The sequence below is a fragment of the Lampetra fluviatilis genome, chromosome 1 (assembly GCF_964198595.1).
Source record: "Lampetra fluviatilis chromosome 1, kcLamFluv1.1, whole genome shotgun sequence".
In the NCBI taxonomy this organism is placed as follows: domain Eukaryota; kingdom Metazoa; phylum Chordata; class Hyperoartia; order Petromyzontiformes; family Petromyzontidae; genus Lampetra; species Lampetra fluviatilis.
In genome coordinates, this window is record NC_136275.1 from 12,990,421 (window position 1) to 13,018,133 (window position 27,713).

At 43.2% G+C, this 27,713-nt stretch overlaps 1 protein-coding gene across 2 annotated transcripts in view; it reads left to right on the top strand.

Annotated features, from left to right (window-relative positions):
- LOC144932589 (unconventional myosin-X-like) overlaps nt 1-27,713 on the top strand; it is a 47,193-nt gene that overhangs the window by 4,539 nt on the left and 14,941 nt on the right. For both annotated transcript variants that reach the window (XM_078856810.1, XM_078856819.1), the window contains exons 2-10: nt 14,018-14,142; nt 14,603-14,717; nt 17,461-17,567; nt 19,068-21,219; nt 21,385-21,508; nt 22,612-22,861; nt 23,921-24,016; nt 26,488-26,581; nt 26,726-26,784. In XM_078856810.1, the coding sequence (XP_078712936.1) occupies nt 14,018-14,142; nt 14,603-14,717; nt 17,461-17,567; nt 19,068-21,219; nt 21,385-21,508; nt 22,612-22,861; nt 23,921-24,016; nt 26,488-26,581; nt 26,726-26,784 (3,122 nt within the window). The remainder of the gene's footprint in view (nt 1-14,017; nt 14,143-14,602; nt 14,718-17,460; nt 17,568-19,067; nt 21,220-21,384; nt 21,509-22,611; nt 22,862-23,920; nt 24,017-26,487; nt 26,582-26,725; nt 26,785-27,713) is intronic.

Here is a 27,713-nt window from a genome sequence, read left to right on the forward strand (position 1 = left end):
TAATCTAAATTGTCTTATGGTTATTGTTTGACTTGCATCCCACTGGGATTTTTACACACAGCATTGATATACGGTGCTTTTTGGAAGACTGCTGTTTTTTTCTGGATTTTTCTGTTGCGCGTAGTCACTTTAAGATGTTTCTTGTTCATGGTTTTGTTTGTTACGGTTGCACCCGATTCAAGAGCTGCATGGCTCGCAGGGCTATACCTAATAAATTAACTGACCTGAAAAGCAAAGGAGAGACCCCCCCCCCCCCCAGTGATGCAGGGTTTCATGTAAGGAGGGAAGGCAGTGCATATAAACGACCTCTAATGAGGCACAAGATCATGGAAATAAAATGTTGCCGATGTGCAGGGAAATAGAAACCAGTGGAACATTGTCCTAACTGGTGGATATGATTCCTTACACTATTCATTCCAGTACAGTCATGGCAAAACCACTGAAATTTTGAGATTAAAGATTTACGTTTTGAGGGAAATAAGGAATGTTATACGGAGTATATTATTAAGGAATATTGTATTGTAGAGCATTTTAACTTTAAAGTCAATGCCAATGTCACATGGTTCCCATAACCTTCGATTACACGTTTTTTTTGTGCATAGCCATTCTTGCGTTATTTAACTACAGTACTGTATTCATGATTAAACATTCTTGTTTGTCGTCATAATCAGCCATGTTCCATCCTCTGCTGGATGAAGGCCTCCCACATCATTGCCACTCCCCACCCCACGATACAACAGACCATGTCGCTCCCATCTCATCGCTATGTTTCCACGGTGGTTAACCTCTCGGGCAAGATTTCTCCCAGAGCTGCCACCCCAGTCTGATCAGCCAGAAACCCTTTCGCCCAAGAAGTTTTAATGTGTCCTGCTCAAGCGAATTTTTCTTAACAGCCACTATTGTGTATCCAATTTGTGTTCTCTGACCCATGTGTTCCTTTTTCTCTGGTTCAGTGTCATTTGTGGAATGTAAATCTCAATGTTTCTTTGTGTAATTTTTATCTTTTGTTTCATTTTTTTTGTCAGTGTCCTTGTTTACAAAACTGGATGTAAGTTGTAGGTCATACAGTTTGCACTGACGGCAAACTTATCCTTTAGACCCATTGCTATGTTGCTTTGGTACATACGTTTTGACAACATTTCCTACATATTCCTCTTCTGAATGTGTACAAAGCATATGAAGTTATAGTGGTGGTGCAGTGGTTCAAGCACTGTGTTCAACCCAGGTCACCGCAGTTTTGGCGAGTAATATCAAAGCCAGCCTTGGGCCCCAATTCCACCCAGCTCTTATTGGTCACTACGATGAAGTTATTGTACAGTATAGTCAAACAACCCCCATGACTGGCAGGGCATGATCCCTTCATCTAGTATTAGATTGAAAAAAGAGCTCCTCTACATTCTATTCCTGAGCGTAAAACAGTAGAACCCCTCTTAACGACCACCCCTGTTAATGAATAATCACTTAACGACGGGTCTCCATAGAGCCCAATGTATAGTGTATAGTAGTGTAATAGTGTAATATATAGTCGGGTAGTGTATAGTACTGTTGTGTACAGTAGTGTAGTATATAGTGTATAGTAGAGTAGTGCCTCCATAGAGCCCAAAGTGTTGGCTTACCAACCCCCTGGTAACGACGGGCTGTTGTCTGGTACAGTAAATATTCATTAATGCATTGATTAATTATGTTTCTTTTAATATGTGTTCATAATGTTGTTAGTATCTTTATGTATTAATATATCTATTGTTTACATGTTATAAAGTACGTTTTTTGGGTGGAAAAAAATTTAACTTTTGATGTTATCAGAAATAATTAAGCCTTTAATCTGTATTTCCTATACTCGCTTAACGACCAAATCACTTAACGATCGGTTTCGTGGAACCAACTACCGTCATTAAGAGGGGTTCTACTGTATTGTATATACATTTTGCCATAATTATACTCCTATCTTTTGTGCTCTCCGAACAATCTGAGCCAACCTTGGAGCAAAAACCCAGTGCCACAGACCTTGGCACTGCTCCCTTTGGGTGAAAGATGAAGTAGCAGTGTCACCACGTTCCTAAGAATGCTACTGGGCTGGGAAGAGGGGGCTACCCAATGTGGAACAGTGTTATACAAACACATTCCTGCGGAGGGAGCTGGTAGGAACGTTGGTTTGCTCGGTCAATGGCCAGGGTCAACGGCGGCGTGGTGTATTCCGCAAATATGGCTGACTGTGAGGGCGGGCACAAGCCGGCGTGAGTAGGTTAAACGTTGAGTTTTATAAGGGCACACGGGGTGACCAGCCCCTCCCCACCCAGCCCCACTCCACCCACCCCTCTCCACCTAGCCCCACTCCTGCCATTTTTGGATGCAGGACGGACGGACACAATAATCCCCTGTGGGCTGGTGTAACCAGGAGGTTCCTACCAGTATTATAGTATGCAATCTACTACTTGCAGTACTATTGGATTTGAACGTAGGTAGCGTGTGCTTGATGCACATATAGGAGAGACTCTTTTTAAGAAGAGGAAGACCGTTGAGAATGATGAGTCTCAAAGGTGGTGGCATGGATCACCGTAGAAATACAGTGTACTTAAGGATTGTACATTTTCCAAAAAAATGCCAACCACCATTTGTGATCAGAATATTAAACATTACTGCAGGCCCTTAAATTACTACAAAACGTTAACGGCAGTGCAAGTTTTGCGTGTAAATAGAGCATTTCGTTTAAGATGCGTTACAGGGTGAGCTATGAATTGTGATTCAGTAACATTTTACGTTCCTGTTTAAGCAACACATCCTAGTGGCCCTCAAAAACTGATTGGGAAGCAATACGCTTTTAAATGTAAGTGAAATCTACTATTTTTTCCCATGTTTGAAAAGTGTCAAATCGGTCCCCATAAATGTTTTAAACCACTTAAGTACAGGACATTGACCGCTTGGCGATTAATGTGCATACATCCCTTTCGCCAATCCACTGCTGGGTAAAGGGACTCCCACACACCACGTGGGTTATGGCGGTTATTCGATATGCAGTGATATGGTAAATATTTAAATGTTTAAAGAGTAATTTGAGGAAATGTTTTTTTCTCTCCCTTTAATCCCCGCACACGCAGACCACAGACTTAACTGCATGCCTACTTAAGGAGTTAAACAAAAATGTGTATTGATAAGTGGGGCCACATGCCCCATATAACGTCTCAACACCTTTGTCAATAACACTACCTTAAAAGAGGGAAACAAATATATAACACTGGTCAACACACTTTTTTTTGGCATAAGGTATTCCAACGGTTATAAGGTAATTTTGCGGTGCTGATTCCAAATATGGCATCAGTTTGTGTCTATCACATCAGGTTTTTGAGATATCAAATATTACATTTTAAATAAAAACTGCAGAAGAAAAATATTAAATAAATGTGGATATCTACATAAAATTTTATTGTAAACACACTATCCTAAAAATACAGCGCCATATTTTAACACTCAAGCAGTCACTGACTCGCTACAACTTGCAATCAAAAGTAACAGTTAATTTCGGTAAAATCAATGAAAATGGGGTATGCCGATAGCATAAAATGATATGTGATAGAGCAAATCTGAGATCATATTTGGAATCAGCACCCTGAAATTAGTCTAAAACAGCTGCAAAAGTCCAGGCCAGAAAAAAAAAATTTGTTGACCAGTGTAATCTGTCATTTTTGAAGCAATGGCCCTTAGCAGAGAGAGATATAAGGTCAGAGAGATAGAGGCCAGACTTTAGACTGCTTAACAGTTCTCAGAGGTAATCCATGTCTCCAGAAGAATTGTGCGATTGTTGGTGCGCAAGTTCACACCATATTTTTTCTGTAAGGTTGTAACCCACCCAACTCCAGATGTTTTTTTTTACGCGAACGTTATATTGTCAGGTTTTTAAAACGGAACAATATCGTATCAGAACGTGTTATATTGTAGATATGTATGGCATTGCTTTTTCAAAGGATTTTGACTACTCCACGTATGTTACTTGTGCATGAAGTCACCTTTGTTGGAGTCGGCTAACGAGTAAGGCTCTAATTTAAAAAAATAGTTAATTCCCCTTTCAAAGGGAAATTGGCAACACGCGGGCAGCTCGATGGGCAGATGGCAGCAATTGATAAGAGAAATAGGATTGTTCTGTTGAGTGCTTTGCACAGGACAACGTTTACCCTGTGCTGCTTCTTTTGAGAGGTTCTTGCATATTGGATGTCCACCGATTGAATTTCGAATTTTCATTGGAGAAATTAACACTTGCAGGTCGTAGCGGATTATCCCGCATGACAAGCTGGTGCTTGCCAGGAGCGCGCACCCTCTTTGTGCGCTTGTGAACACTCGTCATGGGCCCCTCCAGGATTTGTGATCAGGTCACCAGAACTGCCGTCCATTTCGATCGGTATTTGATCATTGCCTGGATTCCATTTACAAAACCCGAGATAAAGCCTCCGCTCTTAACCTCTGGAAAAAATAAGTTGAATGAATAGTTGGCACTGTCTGACATGAGTGCGCTATTTCTGGAATTACACACTGGCATTTATAGTGTGGTATACTGTACGTCAAGAAGGCTTAAACTTCTAGCGTCCCATTGGGAGTAAAAGGGTTGTTATTGTTAATGACCCAAAAGAATAGGATTAGGAGACAAAGCTTGTAAAGCACTCATTGCTGTGCAGGGTTTTATGTCACCTATGCTTGAGATTTGTGCAGCTGCTGTTTTTGTGCCAGCATGAACGAACACACAGCATGTTGGCACTTACCACACGACCAAGAGTTACTACACATTTAGCATTTCCAAAAACCCAACATAGAGGCACATAAATACAAATGAGTCCACTGACCTTTGGCAACGGCTATGTACACCATATTTATCTGGGGATGGCACATTATGCAATTGTTTTAAGATTCAAATAATAATCCTGTGTACTTATATTGCATTGCATTATTTCATAAGAGGACATTCTATATACTTGATAAATAGGAAGACAATATATTTCCTTTATGCAGTATATCTTGTCTCCATAAAAAAAACGTATTTCAATACTTCCCATCAACCACGAGCTTTTGGGAGTTGATAACACTATATAGCACAGTTTTTGTTCCTCAATAATAGTAAGTGTTATTTCGTAATTGCTTATTCCTACAAAGTATAGAAAATGGTCATTCCCCCACAAACTTTGCTTTTGTGACCAGGACAGTGATATTTAGAAATTTACACTATTTTCAATGAGAAAACAGGCGGATTTGTGTCTTTTCATTCACATAAAGTCAGAAAAAACAACATGAATAAAAATTAACATGTATTTAGTCTAAAGTAATACATAAATGACGACAAAAGATGTAGAAGTGAATAGTTTTTCGACATTTACGATTATAATGTAAATCACTTTCACGAATCACCCCCATCATGTTCTCGTTATACTGTCCTTGGTAGTGGCGTTCAAAGTCTAGTATATCCTGGTGGAAGCGCACGCCTTGTTCCTCCGAGTACGCTCCCATGTTCTTGAATTTATCAAGATGAGCCTTAAGGATATGGACTTTGAGGGACATCCTACAGCCCATTGTGCCATAGTTCTTCACCAGAGTCTCAACCAGCTCCACATAGTTTTCGACCTTGTAATTGCCCAGGAAGCCACGAACCACTGCGACAAAGCTGTTACAAGCCGCTTTCTCCTTACTAGTGAGCTTCTTGGGGAATTCATTGCACTCCAGGATCTTCTTTATCTGTGGTCTGATGAAGACACCGGCTTTGACCTTTGCCTCAGACAGCTTCGGGAAGAAGTCTTGAAGGTACTTGAAGGTTGCCGACTCCTTATCTACAGCTCTGACAAATTGTTTCATAATGCCCAATTTGATGTGCAGTGGTGGCATCAGCACCTTTGGGGGGTCCACCAGTGGCTCCAACTTGACATTCCTTCCCACAGAGAACTCGGTCCGCTGTGGCCAGTCCCGCCTGTGGTAGTGCCCCTTGGTGTCTAAATCTTTTATAGTAATTTTTGTTTTACTTTAGTATAAATGTTAATTTTGATTAATATGTCGTTTTTATCTGACTTTATGTGAATGAAAAGACACAAATTCTCCCCTTTCTCATTCAAAATAGGTACATATCAAAATATCACTGTCCCGGTCACAAAAGCAAAGTTTGTGGGGAATAATGGGCATTTTCTGTACTTTTGAGGCATAAGCAATTGGAAAATAACACTTACTACCCAGGAGCAAAATACATTTGTTACACTGTCATTTTTCAGCAGCAAATTCTGGACATGTTTCAAAATACACTGTCTCGTCAACAAAGGCAGGCTTGCTTTAACGAATGCTGATGAACTGCCAGATGTTATCAGTCGGGACCAGTGGTGGCTCCTGCAAAATCTCTCAGGGGGGGCAAACGTCTGGATGATTGATAAGGATAAGGTCCACCCATGCAATGGATAAATTAACAGCTTAAGCATGTAAAGGCAACTTCACTTCTTTAATATTAATGAAAAATAAAGTGACTCTTACAATACATCTTGTTTGTTTCTATACTCACTATTATTACAATCCACTCAGTTTCTTTTATTAAAGATTCCACTAGGTGGCGACAAATAATATTGTTGGATGAAACGTGCTTACAGTATGATGACGTAAGCATGTTAGTGCGAGCCCTCCCGGAAGCCATAGAGAATGCATTGCAGCGCCCGTCGTTCGAAAATAAACATCTTTGAATGTAAGTCTATGGGAACACTCGGGGCGATTCTCAGCCGGAGTGAAATCGCCCAAAAAGAGGCGGTACTCCACAGAACGTAGCATGACGCTGATTGGACTATATCCAGAGGCACAGAAACGGCTCGCAAAACTCTGTGGTTGAATGACATTGGTGGTGCGTCGCCCAATCGCCCTAATGAAGAAACCGCCCCTGGTCGGGACCCTCTTTTTTATACTTAATTGGTGGCACGTTGGCTAGCGCACTGTGCTAGTAAGTTTAACCCCTAGCCATGGATAACATCAGGGGGCGAGATATATGTCAAACGTTACTGGGTCTCCAACCTCCTTTCACCAAACCGCACTGACCAGCATGTTGGAAATATGATCAAACTGCGTCCATGACTGACGCGCAACTGGAACGCCTAAGTCCAGCAGTGGGTTTACAAAGGGTTGTACATGAATTGTATATCTCGTGTTATCATTTCTTAAGGCACAACATATTATCCTCATGGCGGTTCCCCAGGGTACCAAATAATACAAAATGGTCGAGGCAATTAAATATTTCATTTCTGGGACACTATTTTCTTCCAGGTTTGCAGTCGATACGACATTGGGAATACGGTTGAAATTGAGTTACAAGATTTTAGGATACGACAACACACAGTAAGTTAAATAAAAGCGTGTAAAATGTTTTAAAATATATATTTTGAAATGTCAATGATAGAATGTAGTCTTGTCATCAGTATGACATAGGTATTTCAAGTTTGCAGTCGACAGCACATTGGGAAGTGAGTAAAAATTGAGTTGCAAGATTTTTTTTGAGAATACAACAGACGGTGTGAGTTAAATATAAAAGCGTGTAATTAATATAAATGCGTGTAATAAATATAAAAACATGTAATAAATATAAAAGCGTGTAATAATAAAACATGCGGTGTGGTGGCAGTGAGTTGCCATGTGCACCGCGGGGTCACGAGTTTCACCGAAGAATCGAGATGCCGCCCAACGCACCATCGGCAGTGTCCAGGATTTTTGGTGATATCCGTGAATTTGATGGTAAAGCTGAGAAACTTTGCTGGATCTGCCGTAAATTTATTCCAGTTTCCTCCCGTATATTTAGTTAACATTTAGTGCTTGAAAGTCTTGCAAATGTTTTTTTTTTAAATCCTTTATATTAAGTTCGCTTGCTTGCGTGCTTGCTTGCTTGCGTGCTTGCTTGCTTGCTTACGACTGCAAATCTTTCAGTCGTTTTTTAACCCACTTCCCGTGATCCAATCGAGCTGACATTTTCCACACAGACTCTTTGTGGGAGACAATTAATGTTCGTGAAAAAAAATTCCCCAAATTTTACACTTTTTAGGCAAAAAAAATGTATTTTACATACATTCAAATAGAACTCATTCATGGCTTTGGCTGAACGTCACAGTGTAAGAGCCCAGAGCGTAACCCCTCCACAGGCCGTGGCGGAGTAGTGCAGTTGGTAGCGCCCTCGCTTCCCATGCCAAAGGTAGCGAGATCTATCCCCGCGTCCTACACAGGCGAATATATTTTTTAAATCCTTTATATTAAGTTCGCTTGCTTGCTTAGGACCGTGCAAATCTTTCGCTCGTTTTTTAACCCACTTCCCGTGATCCAATCGAGCTGACATTTTCCACACAGACTCGTTGTGTGTGACAATTAATTTTCGTGAAAAAAATTCCAAAATTTTACGCTGTTTAGGGAAAACAAATTAAATATTTAATTACCAATTGCTTAATGGTGGCAGACAATCATCTGACCCATAGGTGGCAGCCATCTCAAGCCAGAGGACGAGAGGACTCTAGCCGCCACGCATATAAAGGATTTATAGTGAAAAACTTTGTTTTTACGGGTTTACTTGTTTAACCCATATGCTTGCCTGGCATTTAGGGGTTAGCACGTAACGTTACATTATATTGAGAGCTATAACGTTATGCATAGGAAACAGTGCAGTGTGTACAACCTTGGGTGTGCTAGGTGTTCAACATGGGCCGTGTTTCACGAGCCCAGCCTCACTTTGGGAAGGCTGTGGCGAGGAGAGATGTTGTAGAGGCTTCTTTAGAGCTTTAACGTCTTCAGTAAATCCAACTGTGGTGTTTGCTTTGCTCAATGGTTCCTGGGAATGTTATTCAATGATACCAAGCTGTGATTGAGGGGAGTTTTCAACAAATATGTTTCTAATGGCCTTAACGTGAGGACTGAATGAGATAACCCAGGCAAGTTTAATAGCATTCAATCTATAAATTAGTGTGAGTCAAAAGTCTTCCACAGTCTTCATGCTTCATGGTTTCCTCAAGTTACATTTTGTGAATCATATTTTACTAAATGTGAACAGACATCGTCCATGAGCCCAGACCATTTATTTCAACTGCATTTTGTGTTTAGTTTGTTGTCCTTGTCCTTCCCCCACACCTCTGATATATATAGCTTTACTACCCGGCTTTGCCCGGCACTTGGATTCACCACGCCCGGCCACCTTTGTCTCCCCAGTGATGATGTTAACACACCACACCAGTTACTCATTTGAAGCTCAGTCGACCTAGGGGAGGCCCAGGAGCGGTTAAAATAATCGTCACTGGTGGTGGCCATGAGCAGGAATTGAACTCGGGTCGCCGGGTTCGTAGCGCAACACGCGAAACGCTACACAGTCGCTGCCCCCCCCCACAAACACAAGATCCAGGTCCGATTCAATACAGTACACAAAATCCGTGATGTAATCCCATCTGTGAAGAGGTTATTCCTGACATGCAATATCCTGGAGTCTACAAACTGAGTTGTACCTGCGATAGCAGTTACAATGGGGAAACGAAACGACATGTCTCGGACCGTGTTCGCGAACACAAGGCAGATCTGAAACACGGCAGAACCAATACCTCTGCTGTGGCTGACCATTGTTATAACGCTGTGGGCTCACATGATATTATTTTGTCCGAAAGCAAGGTACTCTGCAAACCTTCGGGCAATTATCAAAGGTTTGTTCATGAAGCCATCCAGATATATAACCCCTTGCCACGGCAGCTCTCTCGCCTATTTCAGCATTTTTTCTTGCTGTGGTTGTTCCACCTGATGAAGATTGCTTGTGTTGCGATCGAAACGTCGTGATTTGTTTTATTTTATTTTATTTCTACCTACGTGACTTTACCAAAAGAACCAAAGAGTAAGCTAATTCAACTTTGTGAGCCAACACTGCCATTGCTATGCATGGCTTGGGGAAGGGAGCCCCAGACCTTGCAGGCAGTATAGGAGAATGAGTGACCTCCATTGAGCAAAGGTTTATTGGGGGCTTGATAGAAAGCCTTGGTTGCAAGAACAGAGAATACATACAGAGTAGAGCGAGATGGAAGGGAAAGGTAGGAGATCACGGGTGTGGAATAGAATAAAGGGAGATAGGCATCGGCGAATCCATTGAGTATATTAAATATGGTGAGTGTGATCTTGAAATTGAAATTTGAAATGGGAGCCAGTGGAGAGAGATTGGAGTAATGGGGGGTGGTGTGGTCTTGAGGGATTTGTGGGGGGGGCCGCAGAGGTGTGGTTTGTAATAGTCATATATGTTTGGTAACTTTGACTCGGTAATAAGTATTTTGTGGAAGTTGATAATTTTTCTAAAATTATGAATTTGCTCTAACAAGCGTTTCAGTCCATGCTAACATCAACTCTTTCACAATCGTGCTGTTTGTCCCTTTCATACTCATCTTTACATGCTATTTTAAGTATAATTCTCTGTTGTGCATTGCCATGTCAACTTTCAATCCATTCGCTCGCATTTAATTCAGATGTCATGCCTTTGAAGATTCGTCTAATATTATGTACAGTATAGTATTTATGTTTACTATGTGTCATTGTGGAAACATGCTTTGCATTAGGCTTTAGAGTAGGTTATCGTGTACCATGCAGTTTGGATTGTGTCTAAAAACCATTACACCTACTGATATACAGCACCAACATTCATACTCATCCCCCAGAATTTGTCTAAAGCCGAGTCCCATCACTCAGACTGTATAGCAACATGCCTCAAGTATTCATGTGAACTCACGTTTGTAGTGAGCTCAAACGTGATGCGACTCGAAGAGATGTCCAAGTAAAAAGAAATGCAGTGCAGTAGATACGTGTTAGTAATTTATGAAAACTGCACCTTTGAGAATAAAAACCTCATTTAAATCCATGACTGCCCTTTTGCTATTTTTTAAAGTTCAGTATAGTCTACTGCTGGCTTGGTAGAAGCAAAACATCACAAGGCAACCTTTAGAAAGCTTCATTTTTAGTGGTTTTAGAAGTTCTGCTCGAAACGATTGCTTGGCCCTCCTCACTTACACCCTGGCCACAATCGTCCTTCCCACTCTTGCCTTTTGTTTAACAAAACCCAGCTAAGCTCTGAATAACAGCAGCAGATGCTTGCTATGAGCCCAGCTATCTGTTTAAGCTTGGTGAATATTTACCGAGTATTTCAATTGGGTGTCTGCTGATAAATGTCCTTTTATCTCCATAGTTTTCTTAAAGAATCACTCTAACCCTTGCATCTGGCATTCAGGCATGGCAAAGTCAGCGATTTTTATGCGCATACTAAATAAGAAGGGTGTAACTAAGTTCAACAGACCTGCATTTTTCAAAAGTTGACTAACTGTAAATATCATAAAGCAACTTCGTAAAAATTATGAAGGGTGCCACACACACAGAATAAATATTAATTAGAGCCACCTCTGGAACTAATATCCAAGAGTAGCCACCCAGTCGTGATGACGTTGATTTCCCATGTATAGACAAGGAAAGTGTTTAATAAATAAAAGCAACATTGCAATTGATTACTCATACCAATGTTTAAAAAAACACATCTCTAGGTACAACGGTATGCTTGGCGTTTAGACAACCTTCAGAATTTTAGAGGTGTGGAAAAATAAACAAATCTGGCAGCATAAGAGGAGTGCTGAAATACTACAGCTGCTTAGAGGTTCTGTCATCACAGGTACCATGAATATCTGACCGGTGGGTAGGGCACTAGGGCACAGGATGGTGGCCAAAGAGAGCTGGTGACTTCCACGAACTATCTAGTTTCATTTTCCATGGGAAAACATGCCCCTCTAATTTTAATTTCCTGCAGGTTACATGCAAATGATCTATGATGAACACACTTGACATATTGTTGACTGAGTTTTAAAGTACTAACACCGAGGAAATGGCTACCTATATACCTAGTAAAACATGAGTACATACAATATATACAGTATTCAACTTCCATTACAACTATGCTGTTGGAAACATTAAATAAACACTTGCAATAATAAAATCAGTTTTAAAGTACAAAAAAGTGCTAATGAAAAATTCCTATACATTTAAAATTGGGATGAACGATGCAGGGAAGAAAATTCGGCCAAACACTGTTGAACATACCGGTGAGGACAATCTCGATTTGAAGTTTTCGTGACTGCAGGGATCCATACTCTTTGGTTCTATCGGTAAAGTCACGTAGGTATAAAATAAAATAAATCACGACGTTTCGATTGCAACACAAGCAATCGTCATCAGGTGGGAAAACCACAGCAAGATTTATTTTTTTGCTGAAGTGAGAGAGAGAGTTGCCGTGGTAAGAGGTTATATAGTTCTAGATTAGAAGTTTTCGTGACTGCAATATATATGTAAGAAAGACCAGTGAGGTTATTTTAGAGTTTATAGCTGACCACCGGTCTGCAGCAATCCAAACATGCCCATGTCTTTTGGCGTGACTTGATAAACGTGCTTACCGGCTGGCCTAGCCTTTTACTCTGCAGCCATAAAACATGTGGACCGACTGGACAGGAATGCCCCCCCCACCCCAGCACCAGTGCCCAGCCAGTGACCAGCCACTCAGGAAGTGCTGGCCCTGGAGTAAATTCGGAGTGGGACATGGAGCGGACAGGGGGAGGGTTGAAAGCCGAGGGGGTTGATGGAAGCTCTTTGTGTATTGCGTTTCACAGGCTGCATGCAACTGCTTGCAACCCAGGTACCAATCTCAACCAACAGTGGTAGCCCTTGATCGCTTTCCTGTACTTGATTTCTTTAAAATTAGCGGTTAACGTCTGAAAGCATTTTAAATGACACTTTAATGTTCTAACATTGAAGTGGGACTGTTTGCTTTGTTGGAAGCTTGACTATGGTTTCCTTCCAACTGATAAGCAATAAAAAAAAGCTTGACTTGCAAATTTACTCTCTTAAATCTGCATGCCATTTGTTGAATGCTAAAGCCACAGGCCAGCGTTGAGTTGTTAACCTTTACCACCTACTGAAGAGGTGAATATCGTTAGCTTAATACGTGTTTGGGGAATCGCTTGGTAAAATTGAACAAGAGTTTTGTAAGTTACATTGTAGAATTGCTTGAGACAAAATAATTTAGGATTTTCAACCTCTTCATTTTGGTTTTTAACAGCTCATTGAAAATAATTATTTACTATGCTTCATATAAGATATTGTAATATTATTACTATTACAATACAAATATCACAATCATATACAACCCTTTATCAATCTACTGCTGGATGAAGGCTCCTCTCTATGCCACTTCGGTCATGGAGATTGTTTAACCATACTTCACCACGATGGCCGGTGTGGATTGATCAAGTGGAGGGACCAAGTTTCACTCGCCACTTATATTGGTTGTGGCTGGGAATCGAACCCCGGGTTGCCAGGTTCATAGGGCATTGTGCCAGTCGCTTGTACTATAGTTTCACCTCAATACTAATGTCGACATTTCTGAATCATGATGTATATTGTATGCATGTATTTATTTATTGAGACAAATAATAAATATGTTCAACACTTCAACCAATTTTTTAATTTCGGTTCTAATCCTAGCACTGCTCAAATGGCATTTTGTTTAACCTTGAAACGTGTGTATGCTACATGTGTGTGTATTGCTGTGTGTGGGCATATGTGGGGCTGTGTGTGGCTGCATGTATGTGGTGTGGTATTGCAGGGGGGGTATGGTACTGTGTGTGCTTATTTTTGTGTGTCATGCTTATTTTTGTGTGTCATGCTTATTTTTGTGTGTCATGCCTCTGCTCTGTGCTATGTGCTGTGGATGTGTAGTAATAGTGGCCTTCACTGTACTCTTTCGTATGCTAGCCATGGACATCTGCAGTGTTATTTGATGTAGTACCCAGCCTGGGCCTTGCTTGGTTTGACTCGTCCTAAAATGAGCATTTTACATCCGGTTGTGTTGGTCAACATCAGCCCTGGGCAGACCAAGGCAAACCACGTGTGGTTCTGGCCACCCAGCCTGCATGGTCCACAGAGGGTCTTTGTCTCTGCTTGAAAGTTATGTGTGTGTGCTCCCCATCGGTGTCTTTCTTGGCAGATGCCAGAGCAGTTTGACCAGGCGAGCGTGCTGGGCCAGCTGCGCTTTTCTGGCGTGCTGGGCATGGTGCATCTGCGCCAGGCCGGCTTCCCAGCTCGAAGAGACGTCCACGAATTTCACAACAGGTACGCACGCAGATAGCCTGTATGGCACACACCTGTAGGACCGACCTCCAGCTTTGTTTAGCAAAACACAAAAAACATTTTAAAAAATCAAGCATTATCAAATGTATCTGTTACCTTAACAAGTATAGCTTCATGTATGTTTCTTCTTTACTTCTAAGGATAAGTTGTGTTTGGTTACAATGGTTTAAACAACTGTTGTAATAGTTCCTGCATTTTGCGTATTTCACTTGGGTAAGTTTGGCAAAAACATAGCTAATTTTCTGACTCCCATTCTGATGTGTGATTTGCTAATGTCTTCTTGCAATATCGGTTTAGCCGTTCCATTATTGATGGAGTAATTCTTGTTCAAACTTGAAATATCTGAGTATTATTGTTGTGAGTTGCTTGTAAAATCGTGATGTCACTCGCATTTATATCACAGTAGAAATTGTGTACATGTGTGGTGCGATGCCGAGCATAGATACCGTGTGCTGATGAGGAAACTAGCACTGCCGGAGGACACGCGGAGCCGCTGTGCCTCGTTCCTGCGCGTTTATGACAGTTCGGAAACACAGTGGCAGCTTGGCAAGAGCAGGGTAAGGCAGCATTGCAAATGTGGACACGCACGCACACATATACGGAGACGCATAAATAGGGACACACATACACAGGACATACAAAGATCCCCGTATAGCCTTGGACTATTTGTGCAAGTGCTGTTAGTGAGCACCTATTAAACCCGCCACGGTACGCATGGGGTTTGGCGGCCAGCACAACACACGCACATACAGGGACACATGCACACACAGGGATGCAAAGGATTGCATGTTCGCAAAGGAACACACACCTACTTATGTGATGTAAGATTGGTCATGTACATTCCTGTGCATATGCACAACTCTGTCTCCCAGACAGGGGAATAAGCTTTTAACCATGACCACCACTTAAATATCCCAATTTTCAGGAGAGTCCACATTTGTGGTGAGTTTGTACATGCTTAATAATCTCAATTAAATTTTGTGGGTTCTCGAGGAAATACTATAAATGTGTCTTCTGCTGCAGGAAGATTTTTTTTTCAAATTGTTAAACCTCTTGGCAGAGGAAGCGCAGCAGCCTTTACGAGACAGGAAATGAGGGGATGGCAGCAAAGGCATGACAGGTCACGCCTGAGGTGTGAAAAAGTCACATTGGTACCTACACTGTTTTCTTGTTCATGTTTTTGTTTGTTGCGGTTGCACCCGATTCAAGAGCCGAATGGCTCACAGGGCTATACCTAATAAATAAACTTGAACTGAGTTGCCAAGGCAGCTGGCATCATGTGACAATATTCCAGCCTTTGGAAAGCATCCCTATCATTTTACATTGCCACTCTGTGTGGTCTAAAGGAAATAGGTTCAGAAGATCAATTGTAATAAGTGCATTTGATGTTTTTATTTGTATGTTTTTTTACTTATGTTTCTTCTATTTCCTGTGTCGTGCACTGTGCTCTGGGTTGCCAGTATGGTTAATAAAGGCTTACTCAGCCTGTGTGATTTCCCATAAGTGCCTCAATTTCCAAGGAGAGGGCACACATTGCCAGTAAATTTTTATTGTGCGTTTGGCAAAACACGGTCTGTCATCACCGGAATTGTGGCCCTAAAAGGGGAAGCCAGTTCCCATTGTGTGCTGCACAGTAATGTATTTTGTCCTGAATGCATGTGTAGGAGGGGGTAGATGGCAAGGATTGTGAGGGAGTGGTAGTATAGCGATTAGGGTGCTGCTTTAAACCCAGCGACCAAAGTCAATTTCTGCTCATGGCCAATACCAGTGACGATTATCTAAACGGGTCCTGGGCCTCCCCTAGGTCGACTCGGCCTCAAATTAGTGCTGGCATTCCACCCCCTCGTGTATTGTATCGGCCTTCATAGATGCTGCTCGCTAACTTGCCCCAACAGAACCGTTTGTTAAGGCTATACGGGGAGGGAGGTGGTCTTTGTCTTTGATGGCAAGGATTGCTTTCAAGCATGTTCGTGCACATATTTTACTTTAGAGAGCTTTGAGCATATCACTGGAGATCATACAAAGAGTTTTTTGTATTTGTGTCCAGTAAGTTCTTTGTCATTAAATTGAACTCCTACAGAAGCACTGGCTGGCAGGTTTTTAGAGCCGGTATACATGAGGAGCAGATACGGCTGCCCTCCTAGGCGCACCGCTTGTCATTAGTAATGATCGTGTTTCACTCCAATTAGGCTACAGCATTCCCCAGGCCAGGATGACTTCATCTGGGGTGGTCTCAGACTATTAAATGAACTTGTGGCCTCTGTTATTTGTCTTTAAGACTCGGATTTTCTATTTTAAATCTATTGATGTATTTCTACAAACACAAAAGGATGCATACATGAAGGTTTTATGTCATTGGTCATTATTGTTTTGTTGTAAATGCACTTTGTTTATTGGTGCCTGAAAACTTGTGTGCATTTTGGGCGTGTGTGTACAAGCGTGTATATATATGCGTACATGTTTTTTTGCATGTTTGCATATGTAAATACGACTTGACACACTTTTCTTGAGATGGCACTTTATTAAAGACACGTTCACTTGACACAGGCGGAGACCCCACTGCAACAGCCCCGAGTCTCCTGCGCATTTTTTTTGCATACGGACCGAGGTCACGCCCCCTTTTCCGAACCTTCTCGCTGACTCTGGACGCTCGCTCCACGAGCAGATTCTACCGTCCTCTTCCGTCACTAGACCACGCTCCCTTTTCGATCATTTCCGTAGCCACCAGTCCCTTCGTACTCACAGCTGACACCCCTGTCATTACCTCCCGTGGCCACTAGTGCATTCGCACTGCAGGCTGACTCTCCTGTCATTACCTCCCGCGGCCACTCATCCACTCACACCGCATGTGGACTCCACTGTCATTACACATACATGACTGTGTGCCTGTTTTGTTATACGTGAGTGCATGTGTTTACATATATGGGTGCATACATATGTATGCGTGTGTGCACATGCATGGAGTGGGGAGCACTAGCTCAGTGGTTAGCTCGCCGCACTTTGAACTCGACGACCTGAATTCGTTCCCGCTCATGGCCAACATCAATCGCTAATGTGAACCTATCCTGGGCCTCCCGTTGGTCGAATCAGCCTTAAAAGAGTATTTGGTGGGTTGTGTAAATATCAACAATGGGGAGACAAAGGTGGCGAGGCACCGTGCTGGCCACACCACCCCCTCATTCGCTGTGTCAGCTTTCACATATTCCTGCCAACAGCAGTTGCTCCAGCAGTCTATACAAATTCAAAGCTTAATAGACGGGGGGGGGATCGTTGTTGCTGTGCGTGCTGTTACTGGAACAGGTGTTTATGCATGAGGGTTTGGAGCGGGAGCTGGAGCGACAGCGCATCGAGGAGTGGCACAGGGCGGCCACAGTCATCCGTGCCCACGCGCTCGGCTACGCCACACGGTGAGGGCCCCGCACTGTTTGGCGGCGTGTCCAGACCAGCAGATGGGCGCCCGCCGCAGTTATAGTTTGACAGCCACCCACATTGGTTTTCTGCTGGGGTTTTTTTTCACAAGTTCCCCCGTATTTCATTTGGTGGGAATTTTGCTCGATGCCACAATGTGTTTGGTTTTTGTTAACCATTGCACCACTGCAGCTCCCCGTTTGGACCAAAAATCTTGTGCCTGACAAGTATTGTGGATTAACCCCATAACACTCTGCGACCTTAATATAGATTTTACTACAAAAAATCCACTTGCAAAAAACCTTTTTACTCATATTGTCTATATTTTCTAACAACATTACTGCAACCAAATACAAATACATCTCCTCACCACAAGGGCTTTTAAATAATTGGCACCATTATGACAACGTAGCATTTGAGTTGTTGCAGTTGTGCAGACATGCACTCATTCTGAACAAAATATAAGCGTCAACACAGCCTGAAAATGTGCACAGTTGTTTGCTGGATTGTTTTTCCCTGGGCAAAGGCAACCAGTTGTGTTGTTGGAGCTGGAGGCCTCAGCTGCCATGTTATCCCAAAGAAGACGCCATGGTCGTGTCCTAGCTTGCACAGCAATTATATGAATCTACTGTTCGCGTGCGTGTATTGCCATTTAAGCCTGTGGGAATTGTTAAGTATATATTTAAATACGTTTTAATTGAGGGCTAATATAAAGAAGAGTATTTTGCCACAGTTATATTGAAGAGCCAATGTTTAAAATGTATGTAGAAAATAAAATAATAATAGAATACGACGTTTCGATTGCAACACAAGCAACCATCATCAGGTAAGAATGAATGATAGAACACAGACACGGAAACAACATAGGCAGACACATTCAAAGAGAGACACACATAAAGACAGACCGAGCGAGACACACACCAAGAGGAAGGACAACAAATCTGTGCCGAGGCCTTAAATAGAGAGGGGGTGGCGGGGCCGGGGCAGAGAGAGGACTGGGGAGGCGGTTAAACGAGGGGACAAGGAGGGAACAGAGAGGAATTCTGGACCACATTGGCCGGAGGAGAGACAATGGTTTAGAGAAAGAAAATCGAAAGTTTGAGAAAGCAAATTTAGTCAAATTAAGAAGTCTTGGTGTGTATCTCGCTCAGTGTGTCTTTGTGTGTGTCTCTCACTGCATCTGGGTCTGCCTATGTTGTTTCCGTGTCTGTGTTTTATCATTAATTCTTACCTGATGATGGTTGCTTGTTTTGCAATCGAAACGTCGCATTCTATTATTATTTGATTTGATTTTCTACGTGACTTTACCGAAAGAACCAAAGAGTAATTTCTGCAGTCACGAAAGCTTAGAATCTAGTTTAAAATGTAATCAATGTGTTTTTTGGGTGTCATTTAGTCACGTGAAAAAAAACTCCTATTTTAAGGCTATTAATTTATACAATACAGTTGATTTAGTGTTTTGCTAGTGTTCGTGCTGCTCCTGATTCTCTGCGATGCAGGAAGTGGTACAGGACGGTGCTGCAGAGTGTGCTGACCATTCAGAGGAGCTACCGCACCCACCGTTGGCGGAGGCGCTACTTGCTGCCCACAGCTGCCAGCGCCTTCCCAGGGACAGGCGCCATCCCTTCGTGCTGCTTGACTCCATGTGTCGCCTCCACACCGGGCGTGGAGTTTGCGTGTCCGCCAAGCGCAGCCAAGCTGGATTATCAAGGCACAGCAGAGATTACAATGCCATCCGTCCTGACGGATGAGAACATTCCTATTGAACTCAATGACAACACCAACACCTCTCACATGGGTACAGAGTCACTCGCCATTGAAGGCGTGGAGGAAGCCACGGTGTTAAGAATGGAGGAAAGTCCTGTCCCAGAAGTTTTGACTACTGATAATGAATCCGTGTACTTGAGAAGTCATAAAAACCACTTGGTGTTGCCTGCAAGAGAAATGGCCACTGACACTTTTCAAACAGACATTGGTGGGTCAGGGCAATCTGATGAGATGGCAGAGTTTGGTATCTTTATTGGCTCTTCAAATTACCTAAACCTGAATGTGGGGCAGAAGAATGATACTGTGATTACAAGGGTTTCCGACAGTTGTCATGAGGATGGTACCTTAGCTTTTCCAGATATGCTGCACATGAAACAAGCTGAAGAGTTCCACTTGTTAGAGTTGCCTCTTGACAAGGAACCGATGGCCCAGCCACTTAGAGGCACAATTTCGGGAGTGCAATGTAATCAAACAGGTTTAGATGTTGACGTTACCAAAGCATTTGAACTTTTGCAGGTTAATGTGACACTGCCGCATTGCACTGAATGTTTTCCTGACATTCAACCCATTGCCATTGGATCACAGCGCATATCCGAGAATTGCAGAGAGCAGGAGCAATGCTCTGCTGGTGGGCAGACTGAAGTGGTCTCACCATACAGCTCAGAGGAGCATGGCCCCCCACTGCTGGGTGCAGAGGAGGCCATGCGGCTTGACGCCGAGGCCACCAGGGCAGGCCACGAGTTTTTAGAGTCTCTGCGCTTTGACGACATCTTCCACAGCATTGAAGAGTCTCTTGAAGGAAACGTAGCACAGGCTGTGTGTCCACCTTTGCCTGCTCTACAGAGCAGCAAGTCCAGTTTCGCTACAGAAGTCACCGGAAAGGATCATGGCTTGCATCAAGAAAATGAGGGACCACTAGAGAACGAGTATGCTGAAATCCCAGAGCTTGAGCTGACGACACCTGCCGCACATGGTGCATCCACTGCTGTTAATGAAACTGGCAGAAATGAGGAGGATGAGGACGAGGGTTTTGGAGCTGAGGAGGAGGTGTTGTACCGTGATGCCACCTTGCTGTCGAAGCCCACAGCTATCAGATTGGATGTGGTCGAGCAGCTGAGCGATCAACGAACGAGCGGCGCTCATACCTGCAGCGAGGTAGACTTTTCTTCTGAAGAGCAGCTTTACGCAAACGAAACCATGGATGTCGGCATTGTCAAAGCGGCAGTGGCTCCAGCCCTCTCCTCGCCCCAAGCCTGTGACGCTGCAGTTGTGCCCAGCGCCCCGTACTGGTATGAGCTGGCATCCGAACTAGACTCCCAAACCCACGTGTACGAGATGGTGCCACCACCGGCCGCAGTGCCCCCTGCCACGTGCAACCCCCTTATCCAGTATGCCATAGTGGATAACAAGCGAGTGAGCGACTCTGGATTCTTCAGCAATCGCCCTGCCGACCCGGCAGACAAGGGCAGCAAAGCTTCCACCGAGCCGGGCTCCCCCCACACGAACCCGGACGAGGAGAACGTTTACTCTACGGTGGAGAACCACGATGCAGTGTTTACTTGCAGCACCACATTTCAGGTGCCGCAGAACAGTCGGCCGGTGACGCTGGACTGCACCTACCGCTTCTCTTTCGGCTCTGGCACCAAGTCTGCCAGAGCCAGGGGAAGCTCCGAAGGAACGGTGAAGGGAAACGTTTCGGCTTTTGAGAGGGAAGGCATTAAGGACGCCTTAATCTCACCCAGTGTAACGGATACCCAAAACAGGAGCTGCAAAGGGGAACTGTACCGTAACAGCATGTGCACGGACCAGGGGAGCTTCAGAGAGGATTTCTCCCGAAATAACTCGGCCACAGGATGGGGCAACCCAAGGGAACAGTTGTCATCGGTGAGTCTTAAAAAGCTCTCTGAAATATGGTGCTTGCATAAGTGTAAATTAAAGCACCATTTATACCACAGCATTGCAAGCGAGTGCCCTGGCTTATATAAATCATGCACTAACACCTGTCATGAATGCAGCAATGTTGTGGACATTGTGCGTGCATTTGCCCAGTTTGAGAGTGAGGGGGAGTGCGTGGTACGAGGCGGTGTGTCGGACGAAGAGTCCATACTGCAGGACGAGTCCGTCTACAGCAGCATCGGTCCCCCCTTCCACCAGGGTTTCCTCTCTCTCCAGGGTGAGCATGCACAAACAGGCACACACGCAACAAACACCACACGAGGTACACATTTTAGGCTGAGTCAACCTACAGGAGGCCCAGCAACCAGTCCAGATATTTGTCACCAATGTTGGCTGTGAGCAGAAATCGCACTCGGGCTGCTGGTAACCACTACACTACCACTCCCCAGTTCATACACCCACATACACCAATGTGTGTGTTCCTGGCACTAATGCCTGCACACACGTACACACACTCACACACGCACACACGCACACACGCAATCGTGTGTTTCCTGGCACAGTTAGTCTTGCACATACACACACACACCCGTATGTGTGTGCTGCCTGGCACTATTAGGCTTGCATGCTCAAATCACGCGCACACACGCACATCCACGTGCATGAGCGTACAAGCATAGCAGTCCCGGGGAACACCTGTCAGTGCCACCAACTGAAATGTACTCGAGAAGAAAACAATCAACTTTAATGCGGTAAATGTCAAGGTGTGATTGTTATCTCACGTTGAGAAAGAATGTTGGCACATGGGTGTGTTGAGCCATCCTTTATGATCAGACTGGCTTCGTAGTTGCAGTGTAAATATGTGTTTATTTGTGCGAGTGCAACGTACACGTATGTCTGCACATTTCGATGAGTGGTATAGTTATCATATTGTGCTATTGTGCATCCAGTTTATTTCACTGCATTTTGTTTGTTTACGTCCTCTTACTAACATGTCTGACGAAGAGGAAAAATATGAAATGGGCCAAATATGCCAAACATAAGAATTAGATCATAATAATAAGAGGAAGTACTAGATGTCACACTCGAAGACGTAAACATAGCCTTTCACAGGAGGATTAAAGGCTTCTAGAGTAAACGGAATAAATAATTGACATCATTAAATAAGTGCTTCTTCGAAATGTTATTTTGGGGGATCACAGAATAAGACATTTGTAAAATTGGCCAGCTGATGCAAGATAGAAACTTGTCAGTATGAAACAACATTTCACCTGCTTAACGTTTATCTGAAAACGATTAACTAATCCTGAATGCTAGCAGATAAATCGTAACGAAATCGCATGAATTTGACACGTGGTGCCGGCCGATGCCCCGGAGCAGAGAGCCTGGCGGCTGCGTGGAAGCGGCGATGGTGTGTGCTGAGCGAGGGCACCTTCACGTGGTTCCGCACACACCGGGAGGCCACGCTGTCCGGGTGGCTGGACAAGCAGGGACAGGGGCGGCCACCGCTGCGTCTTGCTCGCCGCAGCTGGAAACGTCGCTGGTTCGTGCTGCAGCCCTCCGGCCTGGCATACTACGACAATGATCGTGAGGAGAGGCAGCGCGGTACCATCGATCTCGCGTCTGTGAGGTCAGGTCCCCTGAGTCGCACGCACTCCCACGCACTCCCACGCACTCCCACGCACTCCCACGCACTCCCACGCACTCCCACGCACTCCCACGCACTCCCCCACGCCATTTCAGGCAGCCCTGGTAGGTCATGTGGCTTCACATGGACGCACTCTGTGTGTTCCCAGGGCCTCCTGTGAGTTATTATTTCACATTGGGCTGTGCTGGTGGCATCTAACATACATTTCTGCTTTCACTTCTCTCTTTTTAACATTATGCAATGTGTGTAGTCAAAATTAGAGAGGTTCTTTATTTTCTGTTTTAAACCAACAAAGGGTTTGAAGGCCAAAAGTTCCATGTGATTAAGGTCGATTGAATGCATTTACGATAAAAATTCGAACTCAATGTTTTGTATAATGTACTTATATTTCACTCGTACTGAATTGTATGGTTCTACATAATAACACTGAAGTGTACACTTTTGTGTGCACATCGGTGTTTGCCTACGATGGGATCACCCTTAAAATGCCTGATCTAATCAGATCTTGGAAACGAAGCAGAGTTGAATCTGGTTAGTAATTGCATTAGCCGACTGCCTGGGAATACCACGTGTTGTAGGCTTGGGTTGCAGGATAAACAAGAGATGGCAGTACAACCGTAGAATCAATCCATCTTTGCGGAGCTTGATTGCTCTTCCTTGATTTGAAGCTTTTGTGACTGCAGGAATCCATACTCTCTGGCTCTTTCGGTAAAGTCACGAAAGAACCAGTATTGATTGTTCTTCTCGTATGATGAGTGTTCGTTTCCTCCTTTTTAACAAACTATCACCTTGAAAAAGGAACTTGACTTCCAGTGAGGGCTTACACAGACAATTGAATAAAATCATAAGTCATTCATAGAGTGATTACAAGAATGAAGTACACCGTCAGATAATTTTAAATCTAGACATTAATATTCGATTATAGTGTTTAATGCATGATTGTAAATCCAACGGGCTTTCATGGGTCACAAGTGAGATAAACATGCGCTGCCGATGGCTTCTGCCTGTTCCACGAAACTCACTCTTGGTCTGTGTCTGCAGGGAGGTGTTTGGTGACGAGCACAGGGAGAACTGCTTTGACGTCATAACGGAGGATCGCACCTACCGCCTGCGCGCTCCGTCCCAAGAGGATGCCAGGTGCAGTTGCAACCGACGGACACGCTGACGGGCTGCCACTAGTTTTGGTTGTTGCTGCTTTCATGAGATGCCTCCTGCACCTGGGCATTGCTGCTTAAGTCTATAAATTTTGCCATCAGAGAAAAATGCTTCGAAGCTTATTCTGGGCCACAAAGATTGCCAAAGACTCTTCCCTGACACAAGTGTTTTCAACATAGCATTGTGTTACATGTAGAGTTTTGAACAAACTATCATTTCAGGCACAGGGTATCTTAAGAATAGGTTTTCCCCTTTTTTCTTGCCAGAAAAAAGGGGAAAACCTATTATCATATTTTGGTACTGGCAAAGGAGATCCCATGACAGGGTATCTTGTTCCTAGTCAATTCACTTGTAACATAATAGATTCAAAGCTTTCGTTACTGCCGGAATTACTCTTTGGTTCTTTTGGTAAAGTCACATAGAAAATCTAATCAAATAATAATAGAATACGACGTTTCGGTTGCAACACAAGCAGCCATCATCAGGTAAGAATTAATGATAAAACACAGACACGAGAACAGCATAGGCAGACACATATGCAGAGAGACACACACAGAGTGAGACACACACCAAGACAAACAGAAGAACAACGAATCTGTGCCGAGGCCTTAAATAGAGAGAGGGGGGAGGGGCCGCGCAGAGAGAGGACTGGGGAAGCGGGACCAGCTAACAAACGAGGGGACAAGGAGGGAGCAGTGTGGAATTCTGGACTATAGTGACCAGAGAAGAGACAATGGTTTAGGGCAAGAAAATCGAAAGTTTGAGAAAGAAAATTTGAATTCGTATGTCCCGTAGGCCAAAGTGCCATTAGTTAATTTGGTTAAGTAAAAATCTAATTCTTAAAAAAAACGCTTATGATTTGTTACTTTAAAAAGTTGCGTCTTTCCTGACAAATTGCATGTTAGTGCAATCTGTGCTGATGGTTTTCATCATGCGTTTGCTTGACGGCGTTTGTCACACGGGGAACCAGTTGCACTGGCCTGTGTGTCTGGCTTTTCAGTGTCCCTACTGCCCAGTGGGTGACCACATGCCAGAACAGGAAAGGCGCATTGTGATGTCCCACCCACACCTCCATGTTTCTGTGACTGATAACCCCCTGCTGAGCCAAGAACACAAAGTACACAACATTCTTTGACCACAGCTTTCTCGGAGATTTATTATAAAAACAAAACCGCTTACATTTTGTGTCTTTGTCAGTTGAAATTTCTTAACGTTACCATTTCCACTTCTCTTCAGTGTCAAGAAGTCTAGACTTTTGAAGTGTAAAACTATACATAGCAAATCTGGGTTAAGCCAACTGGATGTCCAAAAAACTTTTATTAAAATAAAATATATTTACTATTGAGTGCATACTATTTAAACAAACGCAACGTTTTTGTTGTCTATTATAGTAACTTTATTTAGGTAAGATAATGAAAAAGATAGTCTTTGAGAAAATATGCTGAAAGCCCTTAACTAGACCAATGCTGGTCTAGTTCCATTTAATAAGCCTTATGACTTTTTTTTCAATTACTAATAAGTATAACCCGTAAAAACAAAGTTTTTCACTATAAATCCTTTATATGCGTGGCAGCGAACTTAATATAAAGGATTTAAAAATATATTCGCCTGTGGAGGACGCGGGGATCGATCCCGCGACCTTTGGCATGGGAAGCGAGGGCGCTACCAACTGCGCTACTCCGCCACGGCCTGTGGAGGGGTTACGCTCTGGGCTCTTACACTCTGACGTTCAGCCAAAGCCATGAATGCGTTCTATTTGAATATATGTAAAATAAAAAAATTTTGGCTAAAAAGTGTAAAATTTTGGGATTTTTTTTTCACGAACAATAATTGTCTGGCACAACGAGTCTGTGTGGAAAATGTCAGCTCGATTGGATCACGGGAAGTGGGTTAAAAAACGACCGAAAGATTTGCACGGTCCTAAGCAAGCAAGCACGCAAGCAAGCACGCGAACTTAATATAAAGGATTTAAAAATAACAAAAGTTCAATTAATAAAATAAAAAACTTTTGCAAGTTGGAGTAGCAAAGCAAATTTAATTGTGCTTTCACTTGCTGCGGTGTGATCCAGTCACAATCCAGTTGTTTCGGTGCCAAACATTTAGAAAATGAAATAACTTGCACTTTGTACGTGGTGCATTCAGGGACCGCAGGATTGGTCTCTGCCACAGCAGTACTCGGTTATACTCCACTTCATGTGGTGGACGTACGCTGCATCCTGGCCATCTGTGTACCATTCACAGCTTCATTCCAGGGATTAGCCAAGAACAGTCCCTTCCTGTGCTTCCTTTGCTTATAAACAATATTTTGTCACCCCATATTGCATTATCCACAAAAACACATTTCTGCTCTTTTTTACTTTGCTTAATTTCTCCTATTCTCAATCTCTCCCTCTCCCCCACTCAATTTACCTCTCTCGCAATCTCTTTCCTCAACCTTTTTTGTCTCGACACAGTCGGTGGCTCGGCCTCCTGGAACGAGTGCGAGGCGCCACGGAAGGTCAACTCCAGAAAATGTTCCAGGAGTCGTCTGACCCCAACTCAGCCCTGGTACCAGTTCACTCACAAGTGTCTTTTTTATAAAGCCGACATCACTTGACACACCCTTCCAATACTGCAAGACGACATAACCGAAAGTGGCTTATTGGGTTATTTGTAATTGTGTGTTGAAGGGTTCTGTTGTGCTGTCTGCAGGGCTCGCTGGAGGCTGGCATGCTCGATGAGGCTTACGCAGATGCAGACGATCCTGACAGGTGAGGCCACACCTAACCCACACTCGTCTTTACTTTCAGCTTTCCATATTCAAATTCTCTCTTACACCGACGTTGACGCACATATTCTGTGCCAACGTTGAATATACTATATTCTTGGTTCTTTCGGTAAAGGCACGTAGAAGGGAAATAATAAAATAATATAAAAATAAAACAATAAACATTTTCACGACGTTTCGACTGCAACACAAGCAATCATCATCAGGTGTGAAATCCACATAATATGAATCCCTGCAGTCACGAAAGCTTTAAATCAAAGTTGAATATACTGTTTGTTATTTAGATTTGGTTTTGTTTACAGCTATTGTTTGGTTATTATTTCTCGATGGATTTTTTATGCAAGTCGTTGTGCTTTGCAGAATGAAATGAACTTGGGCTTTACTGCGTGGGTGACTGATGTGACGTCATGACACCCCGTGTGTGCGTGTGTCACGCCGAGGTCTTGCTGGTTAGACTATGCAATGCTGATTTTTCTCAGCGGAGACCAGGGCCTTGTGGTGTGAGGTTGAAGTCATGCTTATGTTGTGAGGTAATGACAGCGTTGGAATTCCCTTGATGTGGCAATACATATAAATCTTTGCAAATAACAGAATCCTTTTACCAATTGTGAAACTTGTATTTATGAGGTTAAATGTCCAAGGGCTTAAAAAATAAGTCAAGAATGTAGCCATCCTTAGACTAAATGTTGATATGAATTAATAGGTTGATGCTTATATAAACATTAGAATACTAACAGCTTAATAAAAAAACATGGCAGGTTTTAAATGTGTCACTATCAGGAAAGTGCCAAATGACATCCTTTAGGAATATTAACTTGTACACAGTCTTAAATAGGTGAGATAGGGTAAGTGTATCATGTCAGATAATGAGCTAATGATAGTGTAAGAAGCATTTGCTTGTTTTGTGCATTA